At 40.7% G+C, this 17836-nt stretch overlaps 1 protein-coding gene across 1 annotated transcript; it reads right to left on the bottom strand.

Annotated features, from left to right (window-relative positions):
• Positions 1-498: 498 nt before the first annotated feature.
• LOC142457972 (olfactory receptor 1L6-like) lies at positions 499-1428 on the bottom strand. The gene has a single exon (XM_075559053.1). It carries the CDS (start codon positions 1426-1428, stop codon positions 499-501), a length of 930 nt encoding a protein of 309 aa, XP_075415168.1.
• Positions 1429-17836: the final 16408 nt, after the last annotated feature.

The following is a 17836-nucleotide window of genomic DNA, read 5'->3' as shown; positions in this document are numbered from 1 at the left end:
CCTGCGGGGCAGTTTGACTCTGTCCATAGGGTTGTCGTGAGTCAGAATCAACCTGACAGCAATGGTTGTTTTATGCAACATGCTTGGATCATAAATTGCAGCAGATGAAGGAAGCTACATATGTGAGTTAGTCATATAACTGAAAAAACCCCCAAACAAAACTCATACCATTGAGTCAATGCCAACTCATAGTGACCCTATAAGACAGGATAGAGCTTCCATATCTACAAACTCAAAAATATTACTACAGGAGTATCTTAGTGTCATATTTAAAATTCAATAGTCTATCAATATCTTTTATTAATAATTTTATCCATCCTTACAAAAATACAACAACCTTCTATTGCACCTGTCACTTACTAATGTAAAATTAATTTTGAAGATAAGCACAATGACTGACACACTTTTGTGTTCTTCTCATAATTCAGTGCTGTTCTTGACCCAGCATGTATTTTGTGGATTCTTGCTAAATTATTGAATGCTGAGAATGTGATTATGTTATTCTGCCCTTCCAGTCAGCTTTCTCAAGGCCTGCTTCATGTCCTTGTTCCTAAGGCTATAGATGAAAGGGTTCAGCATGGGAGTAGCAACTGTATAGATGACAGTGACCACACGGTCCTTTGTCACTGAGTAGGTGGATGAGGGGCGAATATACACAGATATGATGGTTCCATAGAATAATGCCACCATGGTGAGGTGGGACCCACAGGTGGAGAAGACCTTGTACCTGCCTCCTCCTGAAGGGACCCTCAGAACAGCATGGGCAATGTAGACATATGACACAATAATGAAGATAAAGGGACTCATGATCACAAAGGAGCCCTCTGTGAAGGCCAGAAGCTCATTGACAGAGGTATCAGAGCAGGAGAGCATTAGCAGGGGCTGGACGTCACAGAAAAAGTGGTGGATGATGTTGGATCCACAGAAGGAGAGGCGGGCCATGAGAACCGTGTGGGTGAGTGAGTGGAGGTGGGACACCACCCAGGATGCCACCACCAGCAGGAGACAGCGCCTGGGGCTCATGGTTGTGGTGTAATGCAGTGGGTTACAGATGGCCACATAGCGGTCAATGGCCATGGCAGCCAGGAGGAAACTGTCAGTGATACCAAATGCCACAAAAAAATACATCTGAGTGAGGCACTGGGCAAGGGGGATGGTCTTTCTCTGAGTCAACATGTTCACTAACATTTGTGGTACGATAACAGTTGTGAAGCAGATATCTACCAGGGACAGGTTGGAGAGGAAGAAATACATGGGAGTGTGGAGGCGGACATCTCCTCGGATGGCTGCGATGATGACTGAGTTACCAACCACGTTGATCAGGTACATGGCCAGGAAAATGGCAAAGAGCCACATCTGCTGTTTGGGGTCAGTTGTCAGCCCCAGGAGGAGGAATTCGGTGATGTGGCTCTGGTTTCCTCTTGGCATTGCTGCCCTGCAATGAAAATAAATCAATAAAGGAAAAAAAAGAAAAGAAAAGATGCAAATAGCCAAAATAAGGCACACAAAAAGGGTATTACAACTGACCGGGTAGAGATAAAGAGAATTAGGACAGAATGTCAGGGACACTTTCATGACGATGAACTCGATGATCTTGGTGAAGTAGACAGAGCCTTAGACACACATGAGCTCCTGAAGGTGACTGGACAGAAAAGGGAAGCCTCCACGGAGACAGGACCAATGGGGAGATCACGTGGCGACACAATAGTTTCCCAAAGAGAGCTTCCCTAGGGAATTCTGCCAAACATTTAGACAATAACTGACATAAAAGCTCTATAAATTCTTCCAAACGATCTGGAAAGAAAAAAAATACAGGCATTCTTTTTTGAAAATTTGTTTTAAACCACTTAATTTTTATGGATGATATGCATTAGGACTACTTTTGAAGGAAATTGTAACAGAATCTTCACCTTTAAGAAAAAAAATAGAAACTCGCATTTAGCATGTATTTTACAGTGAACCCCAGCAGTGAGAGCGGCTCCTTCCTGAGAACTGGACGCTTTATCTCAGCCTCAACTCACCATAGCTTTGAATTGTGTAGACGAATACTGTGTTACTTTTATTTTGGGTTATATATGTTATTTGATATGGATTGTTAGGTTTATTTTTGGTTCAGGTGATGCTAAAATTTTCCCCATAAAATTAATGTTAACTGTTTCTTTGCTTTATGATACTTCAGCCTCCAGAAGATCTTACAGGCATGCTCTACTTTTGGGCAGTGGGGAAACTGTCCTCTCCAATTCATCCTGTGAACTACACAGAACCCTCATGCTAAACCCAGTCAAAGACACCATGACAAAAAGACAACTGTCGATGAATATTCCTTATAAATATAAGTATAATAATTCTTAGAGAAACCCTAGGGAGCAGGCTCCAACAGTATATTTAAAGAGCCACACACAGTGACCAGGTGGGATTTATCCCAGGAACGCAGAGACAGGTCAGTATTAGAAAATAAAACCTGTATCACACCAACACAGTGGAACAAAGAGAAAGAGCCACACGGTCCTCTTCTACGTGGATACCAAAAAGGCACTTGATAAAATGCAATATCCTTTCTTGATGAACCTCGTAAAGCTATTGGAATAAAAGGACAATTGCTCAATACGATTCAGGACATTAAAAAAAATCATTTTATTGGGGGCTCCTACAACTCTTTTCACAATCCACCCATCCATCAATTGTGTCAAGCACATTTGTACATTGGTTGCCATTATCATTTTCAAAACATTTTCTTTCTATTTGAGCCCTTGGTATCAGCTTCTTATTTTTTTGCCTCCTTCAATAATATACTTTCAACTGGATGTCTTAAACAATTAGAAATTGAAAAGAAAAACTGCACAGACCTTTGAAAGCTATTACAGAGAGGTGAAGTAAACCTACTGCTCTACTGGTTTACAATGTTGTAACAGTAGGAGTTACGTGATATTTAAAATAGAATTTCACAGACATCAGAGTAACTGCAAACTTTTTATGCTTAAAGTTATATTACACATAAGTTTTCTTAAACAATAAAATTTAGTTGATTTTCAAGTTTTTGTAGATGAACGGACCATCAAATAATAATCACTTATTGCTAGAAAAATCTATTAAAAATTTTAAATTCTCTACCAGTAGATGGCAAAATTTGGTCAAGATCTGATAACTGGGTAGGATCAAACTTATACAGACAATTATTTGTCATTTATCTAAAAACATTCATTCTTAATCAATTGCACTTTGCAATATTTTATTTTAAATCATTTTATTGGGGGTTCATACAACTCTTATCAAAATCCATCCATCCATCCATGTGTCAAGCACATTTGTTGCCCTCATCATTCTCAAAGCATTTGCTTTCTACTTGAGTCATTGGTATCAGCTCCCCATTTTCCCCCTCCCTCCCTGCTCCCCACTCCCTCATGAACCCTTGATAATTCATAAATTATTTTTTTTGTCATGTCTTACACTACCCAATGTCCCCTTCACCCACTTTTCTGTTGTCTGTCACCCAGGAAGGGGTTTATATGTAGATCCTTGTGATTGCTTCCGCCTTTCTACCTCACCCTCTTGGAATCACCACTCTCACCACTGGTCCTGAGGGATTTGTCTGTCCTGGATTCCCTGTGTTTCCAGTTCCTAGCTGTACCAGTGTACATCCTCTGGTCTATCCAGATTTGTAAGGTAGAATTAGGATCATAATAGTGGGGGTGAGGGGGAGCATTTAGGAACTAGAGGAAGGTTGTATGTTTCATCATTGTTACACTGCATCCTGACTGGATCGTCTCTTCCCCACGACCCTTCTGTAAGGGGATGTCCAGTTGCCTACAGATGGGCTTTGGGTCCCTACTCCCCACCATTTACAATGATATGATATTTTGATGCCTGACAGGACATCTTTTTAACTTAATGGAGAAAGACTAAGATCTTTCCCTTTGAAATGGAGAACAAGACAAGAATGCTCAATCTCACCACATCTATTAAATATTATATTAAAAGCCCCAGTCAGAGCAATAAGACAAGAAAAAGAAATGAAGGTATCTAGATTGGAAAAGATGAGTTAAGATTAGGTCTACTCATAGATGATATCATTCTATATAGAAAATCCCAGAGTGTGAAAGGAAACTTCTAGAGCAAATAGTAGATTTTAGCAAAGCTTCAGAATCCCAGTTCAACAAACAAAAAAACCTTTGTGGTTCTTTACATGAGCAATAAGACATCTGAAGGGGAATTTATAAGATAATTTTGTGAATAATAGCATCTAAGAGTACAGAATATCTAGTCATCAATCTCACCATGGGCATGTAGTCTATCTAATGACAACGATAAAACATTGCTGCAAGAGATTAAGAAGACAAACAACTGGAAAAGATGCCCATATTCATAGATTGGAAAACTTAATAGTAAGATGTCAATACTACTCGAAGCAATCTGTGAATTAATTCAAAGTAATCCTGATAACAATTTCAACAGTCTTTTTGGTTTTTGGTTTTGTGCTTTCAACAGTCTTTACCATGAGGGAAAAAGAATCCTAAAGGTTGTATAGAATAACTAAAGAGCCTGGATATGTGTAGGCAGAACAATGTTGAAAGAGACAATCAAAGTAGAAGGACTCATTTACTGATATGAAACACACTACACCACTCAAGAAGGAGCTCTAATATCACAACGCTTAGGTGGTTCGAACCCACCAGGCACTTTGTAGAAGAAAGATGATCAGTCTGCGTCTGCACCTCTAAAGACATTGGAATAGAAACCGCATTGCTCATTATCAATCAGGGTATATATGAAAATGCATGTAAAAACCCTCAACAAAATACCTATAAAACAATTATATTCTGTCTTATAGGGACACTATGAGTCATAAGTGACTAGATGGCAGTGGGTTTAGATGGGCTCATACAAGTATAGTAATCAAAACAGCCTAGTACTAGTATAACAATAGACATATAGATCAATGGAATAGAATTGAAAGTCCAGAAATAAATCCACATATCTATCGTCAACTTATTTTTGTTAAGGACGCAAACTCCATTTGATGGGAGAGAAGAGTCTTTTCAATAAATGGTGCTGGGGAATTGGATTTTCACATGCAGGTAAATGAGTCCTCACACCATATCAAAACAAAGCCAAACAAACAAACAAATAATAAAAACCAAATAAAAAGTGGGTCAAGGACCTAAATATGTAAACAAAACCCCTAAACTTCTTAGAATAAGGCAAGGTAATGCTGTCAGGCCTAGCTTTCAAAACTGATCACCTAATAAAATAATAAAGGCTCACGCAGGAAAAGACAAAATCAATAAATATGGTCTTATAAAAATGAAAAACTTTTATCCATAATAATTCAACAAAAAAGTGAGAAGACAAGTTACCAGTTAAGAGAATATCTTTGATAACCAGGTGTCTGACAAGAATCTAATAACAAAAATGTAAATATTTAACAACTTAAACACACACACACGGCAGGTATGGTGGGAAATGATCAAGGGTAAGGTTGCTTAGAGAAGAGGTATACTCTAGCCCAGGTGGCAATGAAGCATGGTAGTAGGGCAGGAGGAAAGTCAAGGGAGATGGAGGAAAGAGCTAGGAGTCAAAGGGCATTCATGGAGGTCTAGACAAAGACATGTACATGCAAATATATATAGGAAGATGGGGAAATAGATCTATGTGTCTATATTTATAGGTCAAGTATTAAGGTGGCGGAAGGACCTTGGGCCTCTACTCAAACACTCCCTCAATGCATGAATACCTTCTTTTATTAAATTGGAACTCTATGATGCTCACTCTCCCGACACAACGGCTGGAGCCAAAGTGTGTGAACAAGTAAATGTGGTGAAGAAAGCTGATGGTGCCCGGCTATCAAAAGAGATATTGACTGGGGTCTTAAAGGCTTGAAGATAAACAAGCGGCCATCTAGCTCAGAAGCAACAAAGTCCACATGGAAGAACACTCCAGCCTGTGTGATCGAGTGGTCCCAAAGGGATCAGTGACCAGGCATCAAAGAACAAAATATCATATCATTGACTGCACACCTCCATGATAGGATCGCTGAAGACAAATGGGTGCATAAGCAAATGTGGTGAAGAAAGCTGATGGTGCCCGGCTATCAAAAGAGATAGTGTCTGGGGTCTTAAAGGCTTGAAGGTGAACAAGCGGCCATCTCGCTCAGAAACAAATAAGCCCACATGGAAGAAGCACACCGGCCAGTGCGATCACGAGGTGCCAAGGGACCAGGTATAAGGCATCATGCAAAAAAAAAAAAGATATAAGTGTGTGTATGTATGTGTATATATGTGTATATGTATATGTATATATATATCATATTAAATGAAGGGGGAAGTGCAGAGTGGAGACCCAAGGCCCAAGTGTCGGCCAATGGACATCCCCTCATAGAGGAGTTTAGGAGAGGAGATGGGTTAATTAGGGTGTGAGGTAGTATCGATGAAGAACACAGCTTTTCCCCAGATACTGGATGCTTCCTTCCCCCAACTACCATGATCCGAATTCTATCTTGCAGGGCTGGATAGGACAGAGGCTGTACACTGGTACATTTGAGGGCTGGAGGTACAGGGAATCCAGGGTGGATGATACCTTCAGGACCAAGGGTGTGAGGGGCGATGCTGGGAGAGTGGAGGGTGAGTGGGTTGGAAGGGGGGAACTGATTACAAGGATCCACATGTGACCTCTTCCCTGGGAGAGGGACAGCAGAGAAGGGGGGAAGGGAGACTCCGGATAGGGCAAGATATGACAAAATAACGAGGTGTAAATTACCAAGGGCACATGAGGGAGGGGGGAAAGGGGAGGGAGGGGAAAAAAAAAAGAGGACCTGATGCAAGGGGCTTAAGTGGAGAGCAAATGCTTTGAGAATGATTGGGGCAGGGAATGTATGGATGTGCTTTATACAATTGATGTATGTATATGTATGAACTGTGATAAGAATTGTATGAGCCCCTAATAAATTGTTAAAATTTAAAAAAAAGATAAAAAAAGAAAATGATTAGGGCAAAGAATGTACAGATGTGTTTTATACAATTGATGTATGTATATGTATGGATTGTGATAAGAGTTGTATGAGCCCCTAATAAAATGTTTTTTAATAAAAAAAATAAGAAAAAAAACACACACACACATAATGCAACCATAAAGCAGGCAAAGGTCTTGAATTTATGTTTCACCAAAAAGTATATTCAATGGCCACCAAATATATGAAAAGTGATCAGTGTCATTAACCATCAGATTGATATAAATCAAAACCACTTTGAGATATCATTACACTCCCATATGGATGCCTAAAATAAAAGGCGGAGGGAGGGATTGAGTGAGGGAAGGAGAGAGAGAGAGAGAGAGAGAGAGAGAGAGAGAGAGAGAGAGAGAGAAAGAACAACAAATGTTGATCAGGTTGGGGGGAATAGGAACCCTTATCTATTGCTGGTAGGAATGCAGCAACCGATGGTACTGCCTTTGTGGCAGTTCTTGAAAAACTACAAATAGAACAATCATTAGGCCCAGCAATTCCACATCCAGGTACATAGCCAACAGACCTGAAAGCAGAGCCTCAAACAGACTTGTACACCAGTGTTCATGGCAGGCTTCTTCACAATGGCCAAAAGGTGGAAGCCACCTAAATGTCCACCAACAATTGAATGTATGAACAAAATTTGGTGGATTTGGACAGCTTGTCGAAGAAATGCAGTCTTGCTACAGACTAGAATGTGCATGGTGCTTGAAGACATGTTCAGTGAACTAAGGACAAAAGGACAAATATTACGTAGCTTCACTTAAACAGAAAGATAAACAAGAAAAAGCTAATGTACAGAGACCCGTTGATTAGTGTTTACTGGGAGCGGGAGGGAAGTGGGAAAGGAGTCAACAGTCTTGGTAAAATTGCATTTCTCAGGGATAGCATTGCATAGTTGATTGCAATTGCTGTCCATAAGTTGTGCATCTGCAAAACAGTTGCGCATGTGAACCAACAAAAGTTGTATAGTAGCTATATTGACAGCAATGACAGCAACAACAACAAAGGAGCTGCTGAGTCTGTGTATGCACATAGTTTACTGGGGCGTCCCGTTAATTGTCTGAGTAATGTATTCAGTGTTTATGCTCTACTTCCTAGTTCATTGCATAGAGCCTGCATCTTAAAAGCTTGGTCTCTTTTCATCTGGAGTAGCAGAGGAAGAAGGAGACTAAAGAATAGGATGAAGATGTGCAACGTTTACTAATTGCCTCCATGAAAAATGGCATCCTGTGCCATGATATTAGAACTGGATGATGCCGGCTACTATACTCGCTAGCTCAGAGAGCTGTCACATTAGCACAATAATGTTATATAGGAAACGTATGGCACTAAGACCCAAAGGGGAAAGGGTAGAGTGTTTGGTGGCATTAGGCAACTGGCTCATTATACGGAGGGTAACTAAAGAGACTTATATTTTAAATAATATATAAAGGTGGAGCGTCTAGATGAATTATAGATTTACATGCGATACAAAACACTAGTAAATAAAATTAACTGTAGGTGAATTATATGTGACCAAGAAGAAAAATAATTTCTTTTGCGGGGGTGAAGGGGAGTGGATAACTTCTTAAACAACACTTCCAGGTTAAAAACAATTCAAAGGGGGAAAAGATAATGTCTAACAGATGTGACATTTATGCCTGGAATATTGAATAGTCACTTTCACATAGAAGAAAGACATAAGATCCCCAACAGTGAAATGTTCAATAAAGCTCAAAGGCTAATGTCCATATTAAGAGATGCTCAAATTCAGTGGTTATCAGAGAAATCAAATAAACAATGAGATTTCACTTTGCATTTGTTAGTTTGGCAAACTTTAAAGGAAAAAAACCTGACAAATGGTGGGAGGGACATCTGATTAGAGTAGCTCACCGCAACATTGTTCCATTTTGAAAACAATCTGAGTGAAAAGTTAAGACAATAAAATAAAAAATTAAGACCATAAGCTTCAGACCATAAGCTGCTTAAACAGAACAAGGGATACCGCATGGTTTAAAATCAGGACCAGCATGTGACAGAGTTATCTTTAAAGTATCCTTTCTTCATTCTTATTCAATGGGTATGCTGGGCAAATCACCCAAGAAGCTGGACTATATGAAGAACCTCATATCAGAATTGGAGGAAGGATCACTAACAATCTGTGCTGTGCAGACCATGCAGTCTTAAACTGCTTGACGGAAGAGGTCTTGAAACCTTACACCCGTCAAAGACTACAATCTTCAGTAGGAACCATACCTCAATATGAAACCACAACTCACTGCCATTGAGTGGATGGCCACTCATAGTAAGAACCCTATAGGACACGGTAGAACCGCTGCTGTGAGTGTCTGGGTCTATCGCCGTTTGCTGGAGTAGAAAGTCCCATGTTTCTCCAACAGAGCAGCTGGTAGTTTCAAACTGCCGACCTTGAAGATCGCAGCCCAACGTGTAACCACTAGGCAATCAAGGCTCCTTATACCTCAATATAAGAAAACAAAAATCTTCACAACTGGACAAACAGACAGTATGACAAGAGCAAAGAAAAGACGGAAGTCGTCAAGGATCTCATTTTACTTGCATGCATAATCCGTGCTTACAAGGTAGCAGTCAAGAAAGCAAATGACAAATATTGCATGGGGCAAATCTGCTGCACAAGACCTCTTTAGAGTGTTAATGAGCAATGATGTCACTTTGGACTAAGGTTCTTGGATCCAACCATGGTATTTCCAGTTGCTTTATATGCATATGAAAGCTGGACAAAGAATAAGAAAGACTGGGGGAAATGATGCATTTGAATTGTGACGTTGGTGAAGAATACTGAACGTCCCATGAACTATGAGAACAAGCATATCTGATTAGGTAGCAGTACAACCAGAATGCTCCTGAAAAGTGAGGATGAGAAGACTTAGTGTCCTGGTCCCCCCCCCCCCCCAGGAATGTTTGTATACAGTAGCTTTGTCCCTATGCCCCTTTCGCATTTTTTAAGCTTATGTCAGCGGCTCATGTTGTACTGTCCTTTTGTGCTTGACTTACTTCGCTTAGCATAATTTCCTCCAATTCTTCCCATGCAGCGATGTGCTTCATACGTTCATCACTGTTTTTTAGCAATGAGTAGTACTCCCATGTATGTATATAACACAGCTTTTTAATCCACTCATCAGTTGATGGAAATTTGGGTTCTTTCCAGCTCCTTGCAATTGTGAACTGTGCCGCAATGAACATTGGAGCACAGATGTCTGGCCTTGGTTTGTTTCTTGCCTCTTCTGGGTATATGCCCTGTAGGGGGATTGCTGGGTCATATGGTAACTCGATTTCCATCTGTTTTCGATATCGCCATCTAGCTCAGAAGCAACAAACCCCACATGGAAGAAGCACACCAGCCTGTGTGATCATGGGGTGTCGAAGGGACCAGGTATCAGGCATCATCAGAACAAAATATCTTACCATAGTGAATGAGGGGGTAAGTGCGGAGTGAAGACTCAAAGCCTATTTGTAGGCCACTGTAAATCCCCTTACAGAAGGGTCTCAGAGAGGAGATGATAAAAAATACAACTTTCCTCTAGTCCCTAAATGCTTCCCCCCCCCACCTACCTATCATGATCCGAATTCTACCTTGCAAGTCTGACTAGACCAGAGGATGTACACTGGTACAGATAGGAACTGGAAACACAGGGAATCCAAGGTGAATGATCCGTTCAGGACCAGTGGTATGAGTGATGATACTGGTAACATAGAGGGAGAGTGGGTTGGAAAGGGGGAACCGATTACAAGGATCTACATGTGACCTCCTCCCTGAGGGACGGACAACAGAAAGGTGGCTGAAGGGAAACGTCGGACAGGCAAGATATGATAAAATAATAATTTATAAATTATCATGGGTTCCTGAGGAAGTGGGGAGTGAGGAAGAAGGGGAAAAATGAGGACCTGATGCCTGGGGCTTAAGTGGAGAGCAAATGTTTTGAGAATGATGAAGGCAATGAATGTACAAATGTGCTTTACACAATTGATGTATGTATGGATTGTGAGCCCCTAATAAAATGATTAAAAAATGTAAAAAAGAGACTTAGTCTCACCTACTTTGGACATATTATCAGGAAAGATCGATCCATAGAAAAGGATACATTATTTGATAAAGTAGATGGTCACTGAAGAAGAGGAAGAGTCTCAACAAGATAGACTGATACAGTAACTGCAACCTAGTCTTAAACACAACAATTATGAGGATGACACAGGACTGGGAACTGCTTCATTCTGATGTCACTTTGAGTCAGAACGGACTCCATGGTGTCTAACAGCAACACAACACAAGATGATTTACATAAGTTTAAAAGGTAGCAAAATAACAAGCATGAAAATATCTATACACAAAACTATTAAGCCATTCGAATGAAAATGGCAAATAGAAGTGTGGAATGAGTATAAAAGTGCACAAGTGAGCGAAGAAGGAAACGAACAAAAGAAAAAAGGATTAGCATTTCCATGAATTGAGGAGTGTGGTTAATTCAGCCGTTTATATTTGAATGTTATACCTAAGAAAAAGAATCTCAGGTCTTAAGTAGAACTCTTCCAGTGTACTTCTCATAGCACAAACCCATCAGGACCCCAATGTTCCGTGACCAGTTGACTTGTTACCAGTAATAGAAGTTGGGTCTCCTAAAATCTGCACTATCCCTTTGCAATCACAATAGGCTACATTTACATATCCTAGGTGGAACATTTACAGATCCTTGATGGAAATTTAAGGGGCAAGGTTTTTAAGCCTTCTTCCATTAACTGACTTGACTCTTAGCTAGTGATGTTGATTATGCTTTCATTTCATGAATAGCTAGATTAATTTATAATAGCAAATCTTCAGTGAATGCCAATAAACAGCCTAAGCTTTGAGAATGCAGCAGAATTGTAAACCATTATAGTTGTAGAGATGCTTGAACACAACAGACATATCCTTGAACATGTTATCTGGCTGAAACACCTCGGCTTCCTACTTTTTTCAACTTTTGTCAAAAGGGCTTGGTTTTTAAGTGATCCTACTATTTGCTTTTAAAGTGACCGCCTATCCTGACTGTGTAGTGGATAAGCATTTACAGTTATAATGTCAATTCCTGGGGAACAGGGTGACATTTATAGTTTATTGGGGATGGATTGATTTTTATATTTTGTCTATTTCACAAATTTCCACATTATGCTTCCTCGCAGAACCCTGGTCCACTCCAGGAGTGGTGAAGATGGGCAGGGAGCCTAAACGCATGCTGGTTGGGAGGGACTTCAAGGTTCTTCCCTTTAAACCGGAAAAATTCTGATTTTATATGTACATATATTGAATAACTATATGAATCATATAAAGATGTAGCTGAAATTACATGAACTAACAGCTCCCTTTCCCCTGGGAGAAACTGAGTTCCAGAGAGAGCGTGATTTACTCAACACCACACAGTTGGTAATGGAAGGGTATGACAACTCCGGTCCTACCAGGGATTTTCCTTCCTCTTATCATGCCCTCTGCCGTGCCAGCTCATGGTGCCTGCAATTCTAGAGGCGTTCAGAAGGTGTGGTGAAGCCATCGAATCTAGAACTTTTCTTGGCAGTTCCACCCAAGAGTAACAGACCCTGTATACCTCAACTGTTAAACACGTTTTGCTGGGATCTCATCCATGAAGATTTTATTCTTTTTGATTTATGTAAATGAAGGGATGGGGAACAGAAGCAACTGAGGGCAGCGGTTGTATATTGGGAAGTTCGGCAAAGAAATAAAGAAGGCTTCGTATTAGGTGTCAAGTGATATGGCTGAGCCTCAGACTTCATCATCGTTAAAAGAGGACGTAATACAAAATGAGTTCTCAATTTCTACCACTTCTGGATTCTAGGGCTTGGGTATGAAAATGGAGTTGATTGTGGCTACTTACTCAGGAATGGGATGGTGACCTCCAGGGCCATTCGGTGGTGCTGACATCCTCTCCTGAGCCTTATCGATGCTGGTGATAAGGGGAGGAATAGGGCGGGAGAAGGTTGGAGGAGCTTCCTTATCAGTGAAGAAAGAAGACCCCTAGACAGGGTGTGGCATACTAGGAGTCCCACCACTCAGGACACCGTATGTGTGATTTTCGTCTCAGCCACTTCTCTTCCTTTAGAGATGCAATCTTTCACCGCAGATCCAGATAGCAGGGTCAGGGGCTTTACTCCCATCTCCAGCTATCATCACCGATCCCTTCAGTCTTCATCAAATGATCAGGAAGGGGTGGGGACCGTAAAGGATGTGATTGCCCTTCCTGTAACCTTACCCTGAAGAGACAGGCAGTCTTTCCACCCACCGTCCCCAGGGAGCTTATTAAGGAGGGAGGCATGGGAGAGGAGTAGAGACTGTAAAAATGGGATTCCAGGATGACAATTTTGCTTTGAGTCTCAGCTAATTAGTAGCTTATTATCATTGAGGGAGTCCTTGGATGGTACAAACAGTTAAGTTCTCTACGACCTTTAAACCTTCCCAAAAGTGCTTTGGAAGAGAGACCTGGTGATCACTTCCAAAAGGTCACACTCCGGGGGTGCAGTTTGAGTCTGCACACATGGCACCTCTGCACAAGCCAGAACCAACTCTACAGCTACTGGCTTTGGTGTTGAAAATTGTGATCTTAAAGAAGATTAAGACAGAAAAGATTTGAGTCAAGAACTATCTTATGATGTTGGTGTGAATGTATAATGCCACAGAAAAGATCCTGGCCTAGGAGGGAAGAGTCCTGGGCTTGAGCCAACCAATGAGTGACCTGTCACTTGGGGCAAGCTCCTCACTCCTCTCAGCTTCAGTTTCATCTCCTGTAACATGCAGCTAGTTGGCGCCTGCACCACAGAAGTCTGCCTGGCAATTCAAAGAAGCTCAGCGTGGAGAATCTGCTCATATAGTAATCGCCATTACTTGAAAATCTTTGCTTCCTGAAACCATGATCCTGTGCTCTCCTGGTCTAGCGGTCTTAGTCCCCAATGGAGGACTTTCTCACATCAGGAACACAAAAATTTCAGTTATTTGATCCAATATATTGGCTGGTACCAAAAATATTAATAAATCCAACCCAATCCAAAAGTATTTTCTTTCTTCCCTTAGAATACACTCCCATAAATATTCTCCATTTTTCTGCCAATGTAATAGGCAACATCTTGTAGTTCTTTTGTTGCATCTAGCATCTCTTAGGGGAGACTTGGTACTTCTTCCCCAGGTTATGTCATGATTTGAGTCTAGTTACAGGTCAGAGCCTAAGAAAATTGATAGATATTTGTCTTGAGGAGAGTTAGCATTAGTCTGCAAGATTACTGTTTCAGGGAAGGATGTAATCTTGTAGCAAGAAGGAAGGCCCTTACCATAGGGTGAGGGACTGGTAATGTCTTTAGACAGAGGGGAGAGATGGAAGATACTAACAGTTATGGATTGACTTGTATTCCCCCAAATGATATGTTGAAGTACAAATCCTTGTACTTGTGAATGTGATCTTATTTGGAGAAAAAGGATTGTCTTTGAAGATATTATCAATTTATGAGCTCATAATAGAATGGAATCACAGTCTTAATCTTGGACTGGTCTGTCCATGTATGAAGGGTGAAACACAGAAGAAAGACATCATGTGAAGATCCATCTAGAAGCCGAAGAAAATGAAGCAATGCCTAGAGCTTCCAGAAGCTGGAAGAGACAATCAAGGGTTGTCCCTTGGAGTGGACAGAAGACATAGAGACAGATTCATAGACACAGACAGATAGACATGTGCATGCTTGCAAAGAGAAAGGCTTTGCTAATGCTTTAAATCAAAATTTCCAATCTGCAAACTCAGAGGCAATGCATTTCTATTCTTTGAAGCCACTCGCTCCAGAGGATGTTGCTGTGGCAGCCTAGGAAGCTAAGGCACCGACCAAGGACGCTCAGTGACACTTGGGATTTTCATGTACTCAGAGTTGCTGTATTCAACTGAAATGCTCCCATTCTAGTTCTCAAGCTACACTCTAACTTTCATTAGAAAGACAAGATTATGATTTTAACTTTCATTGTCATTCAGTCACCCTAGGGTACACTTCTAGGTTTGGAGTTTCAGAAAGAGGGACTTTATGACACCAGAAGGATGGGTTAAAAACAAACAAACAAACAAACAAACAAACAAAAAACAACTGGGAATAAGTGACAAGTTTTGTTTTTCTACCAATGTCCTAAACTGGGAATTTAAAGTGCCAAATTCATCATACTCTTTACAAGACTCCACACTATGACCTGAAGCAGCTAGTTCATCACATTGTTCTTGTACTCTTTATCCCCCTATTGCTAAAGCCACGTAATCTCCCAAACAATTCCTGCTGTCTCAGGCAATTTCAGTGATTGTAGATACCATATCACTGGATACCACAGATTTGTTATTTTGTCAATAATTCACATATGTATACTTATAAATATATTTAAATATGATTATGTTTTCTGATTTGTTATATTTTCCACTAGTTATGAGGCTATTCCTGCCTTCCTATCTAAGTAGAGGGAAGAATGAATGGCAGATTCTCATAGTTGAGTTTCCATTTCTTTGGGACCACATTTGGTACTGAAAATCATACCAGCCATTGAGAAAACCAGATGCTGCCATGAGCTCCTGATACAATGAGTTGGATGTGGAATTTGGAGCTTACAGAGCTGTTGGAAGAATGAGCGAAGCAAAGATTACTGAGAGGTTGTCACTGACGCTGCTTTCCTGAAGAACCAGAGCAGATGCTTTTCAAAAACTTTTGCTGAGATGCTGCATCTTTTGAGAATATATGAGCAGCTTATAGCCATGGCTTCAAGTGACAAAGCAGGTGGTAGTTCACCCTACTTCCGGTTTGACTTCCCCCACTAGACATTTTCTCTGCATGGATGCCCTCTTTCACACTCCGCTTGGATTTCAACATCCCATATCAGGCTTTCCATATTTTAGACACGCTCTTCCTCCTACTGAGGCTCAGTTTCCCAGGAAGCTGTTGTAAATCTTTCTGTCCATGATGCCTGTTCACATATATGGCTTCATCTGTCTCTAGAGAATAATGTTTTTCACTTCACTTCTGTGTCATACATATCATCCAAGTTTCTTTCACCAGCTAACTAAACCAGAACAATAGTGAGAAAGGTACTCTAGGAAATGAATTTCCAGAGTGAAGGTGAAGTTGAGTTGAGAATAATATTGAGTTGACCGCAGTATTGAGTTGACAACAGTATTGGATTGCTAATAATTTGATTACTTAAATCAAATGATTGAATTTAACAGGAAGTTTGAGTATCAATTACAATAAATAGAAACACAAAGTAAGATACAATGATTTGATTATATATACACGGACACACACACAAATCTTTATTTGCTAGAAGCACATCTTTATTTCTTGGAGATACATTTTTGCCAGTTTTTAATACATATTTCAATAGCTCATTAAAAAGTTAACACTAGGTTGACATTCTATCTTATGATAATGACTACTGTCATTAGATTAAAAAATACTTAAAAATCATTTTATTGGGGACTCTTACAGTTCTTATCACAATCCATCCATCCATCTATTGTGTCAAGCAAATTTGTTAACATCATCATTTTCAAAACATTTTCTTTCTACTTGAGCCCTTGGTATCAGCTCATTTCCCCTCTCCTCCCTCCTTCCCTCCCTCCTTTATGAACCCTTGATAATTTATAAATTTTTTTTTATGTCTTACACTGACCCCGGTCTCCCTTCACCTACTTTCCTGTTGTCTGTCCCCCTGGGAGGGAGTTATATGTCATTCATTTTGATTGGTTTCCCCTTTCTACTCCCCCTTTTCCTTTCCCCTCCTGGTATCCCTACTCTTATTATTGATCCTGAGGGCTTTATCTGTCCTGGATTCCCTGTGCTGCGGGCTCTTATCTGTACCCATGTACATGCTCTGGTCTAGCCAGATTTGTAAGGTAGAATTGGGGTTATGATAGTTGGTGAGGGGGTACATTAAAGAACTAGAGGAAAGTTGTATGTTTTGTTGGCACTCTAGTGCACCCTGACTGGCTCATAACTTCCTTGTGATCCTTCTGTACAGGGATGTCCAATTGTCTACAGATGGGCTTGGGGTCTCCACTCTGCCCTCCCTCTCATTCACATTGATATGATTTTTGTTCTGGGCCTTTGATGTCTGATACCTGATCTGATTGACACCTCATGATCACACCGGCTGGTGTGCTTCTTCCATGTGGGCTTTGTTGCTTCCCTGCTAGATGACTGCTTGTTTAACTCCAAGCCTTTAAGACCCCAGGTGCTGGTTTTCTCCACTACATTTGCTTATGCACCCATTTTGTCTTCAGTGATTCCGTCAGGTAGGGGAGGATCATACATTGCCACATTATTAGAACAAACTGTTCTTGGACTGAGGTAAGATTAAAGTAGAGGCCCAAAGTCCTCATTGCTTCTTTATTCTATTTACATATTTATCCTGCCTATGTTATATCGACACCAAAAGAAAAAGAGAGAGAAAGAAAACAGCAACAACCACAACAACAACAAAAGTCCATGCAAATAGTTCCAAGTCTAACTATTTTCCTGACCCCAATCCATTGGTCTAGTCCCCTTTTCATTCAGGGCTCCATCTCCCAGGATTCGCTTAGCTAACAGCACTTATATCCCTTAAGCCCAAGGAAGAGAGAGTTGCTTATATCTCCACAGGAAATGGAGAGAGTAGACCGCATTCCAAGATGCCCAGGCTTGAGGGCAACATTCCTGCTTGGAGCAGCTTGTCCAGAGAGGGGTGACATTCCTTCCCTAGATGACAGTGCTACAGAGGACAGCAAGGAAGATACAGTTTGGGGAGTGTGGCTGGTCTGACTAGCTCATACAGGGGCTAACCAA

Source organism: Tenrec ecaudatus, chromosome 10, assembly GCF_050624435.1.
Source record: "Tenrec ecaudatus isolate mTenEca1 chromosome 10, mTenEca1.hap1, whole genome shotgun sequence".
Lineage (NCBI taxonomy): Eukaryota > Metazoa > Chordata > Mammalia > Afrosoricida > Tenrecidae > Tenrec > Tenrec ecaudatus.
The sequence above is the reverse complement of the archived record's forward strand: the minus strand, read 5'-3'. Positions and strand labels throughout refer to the sequence as shown.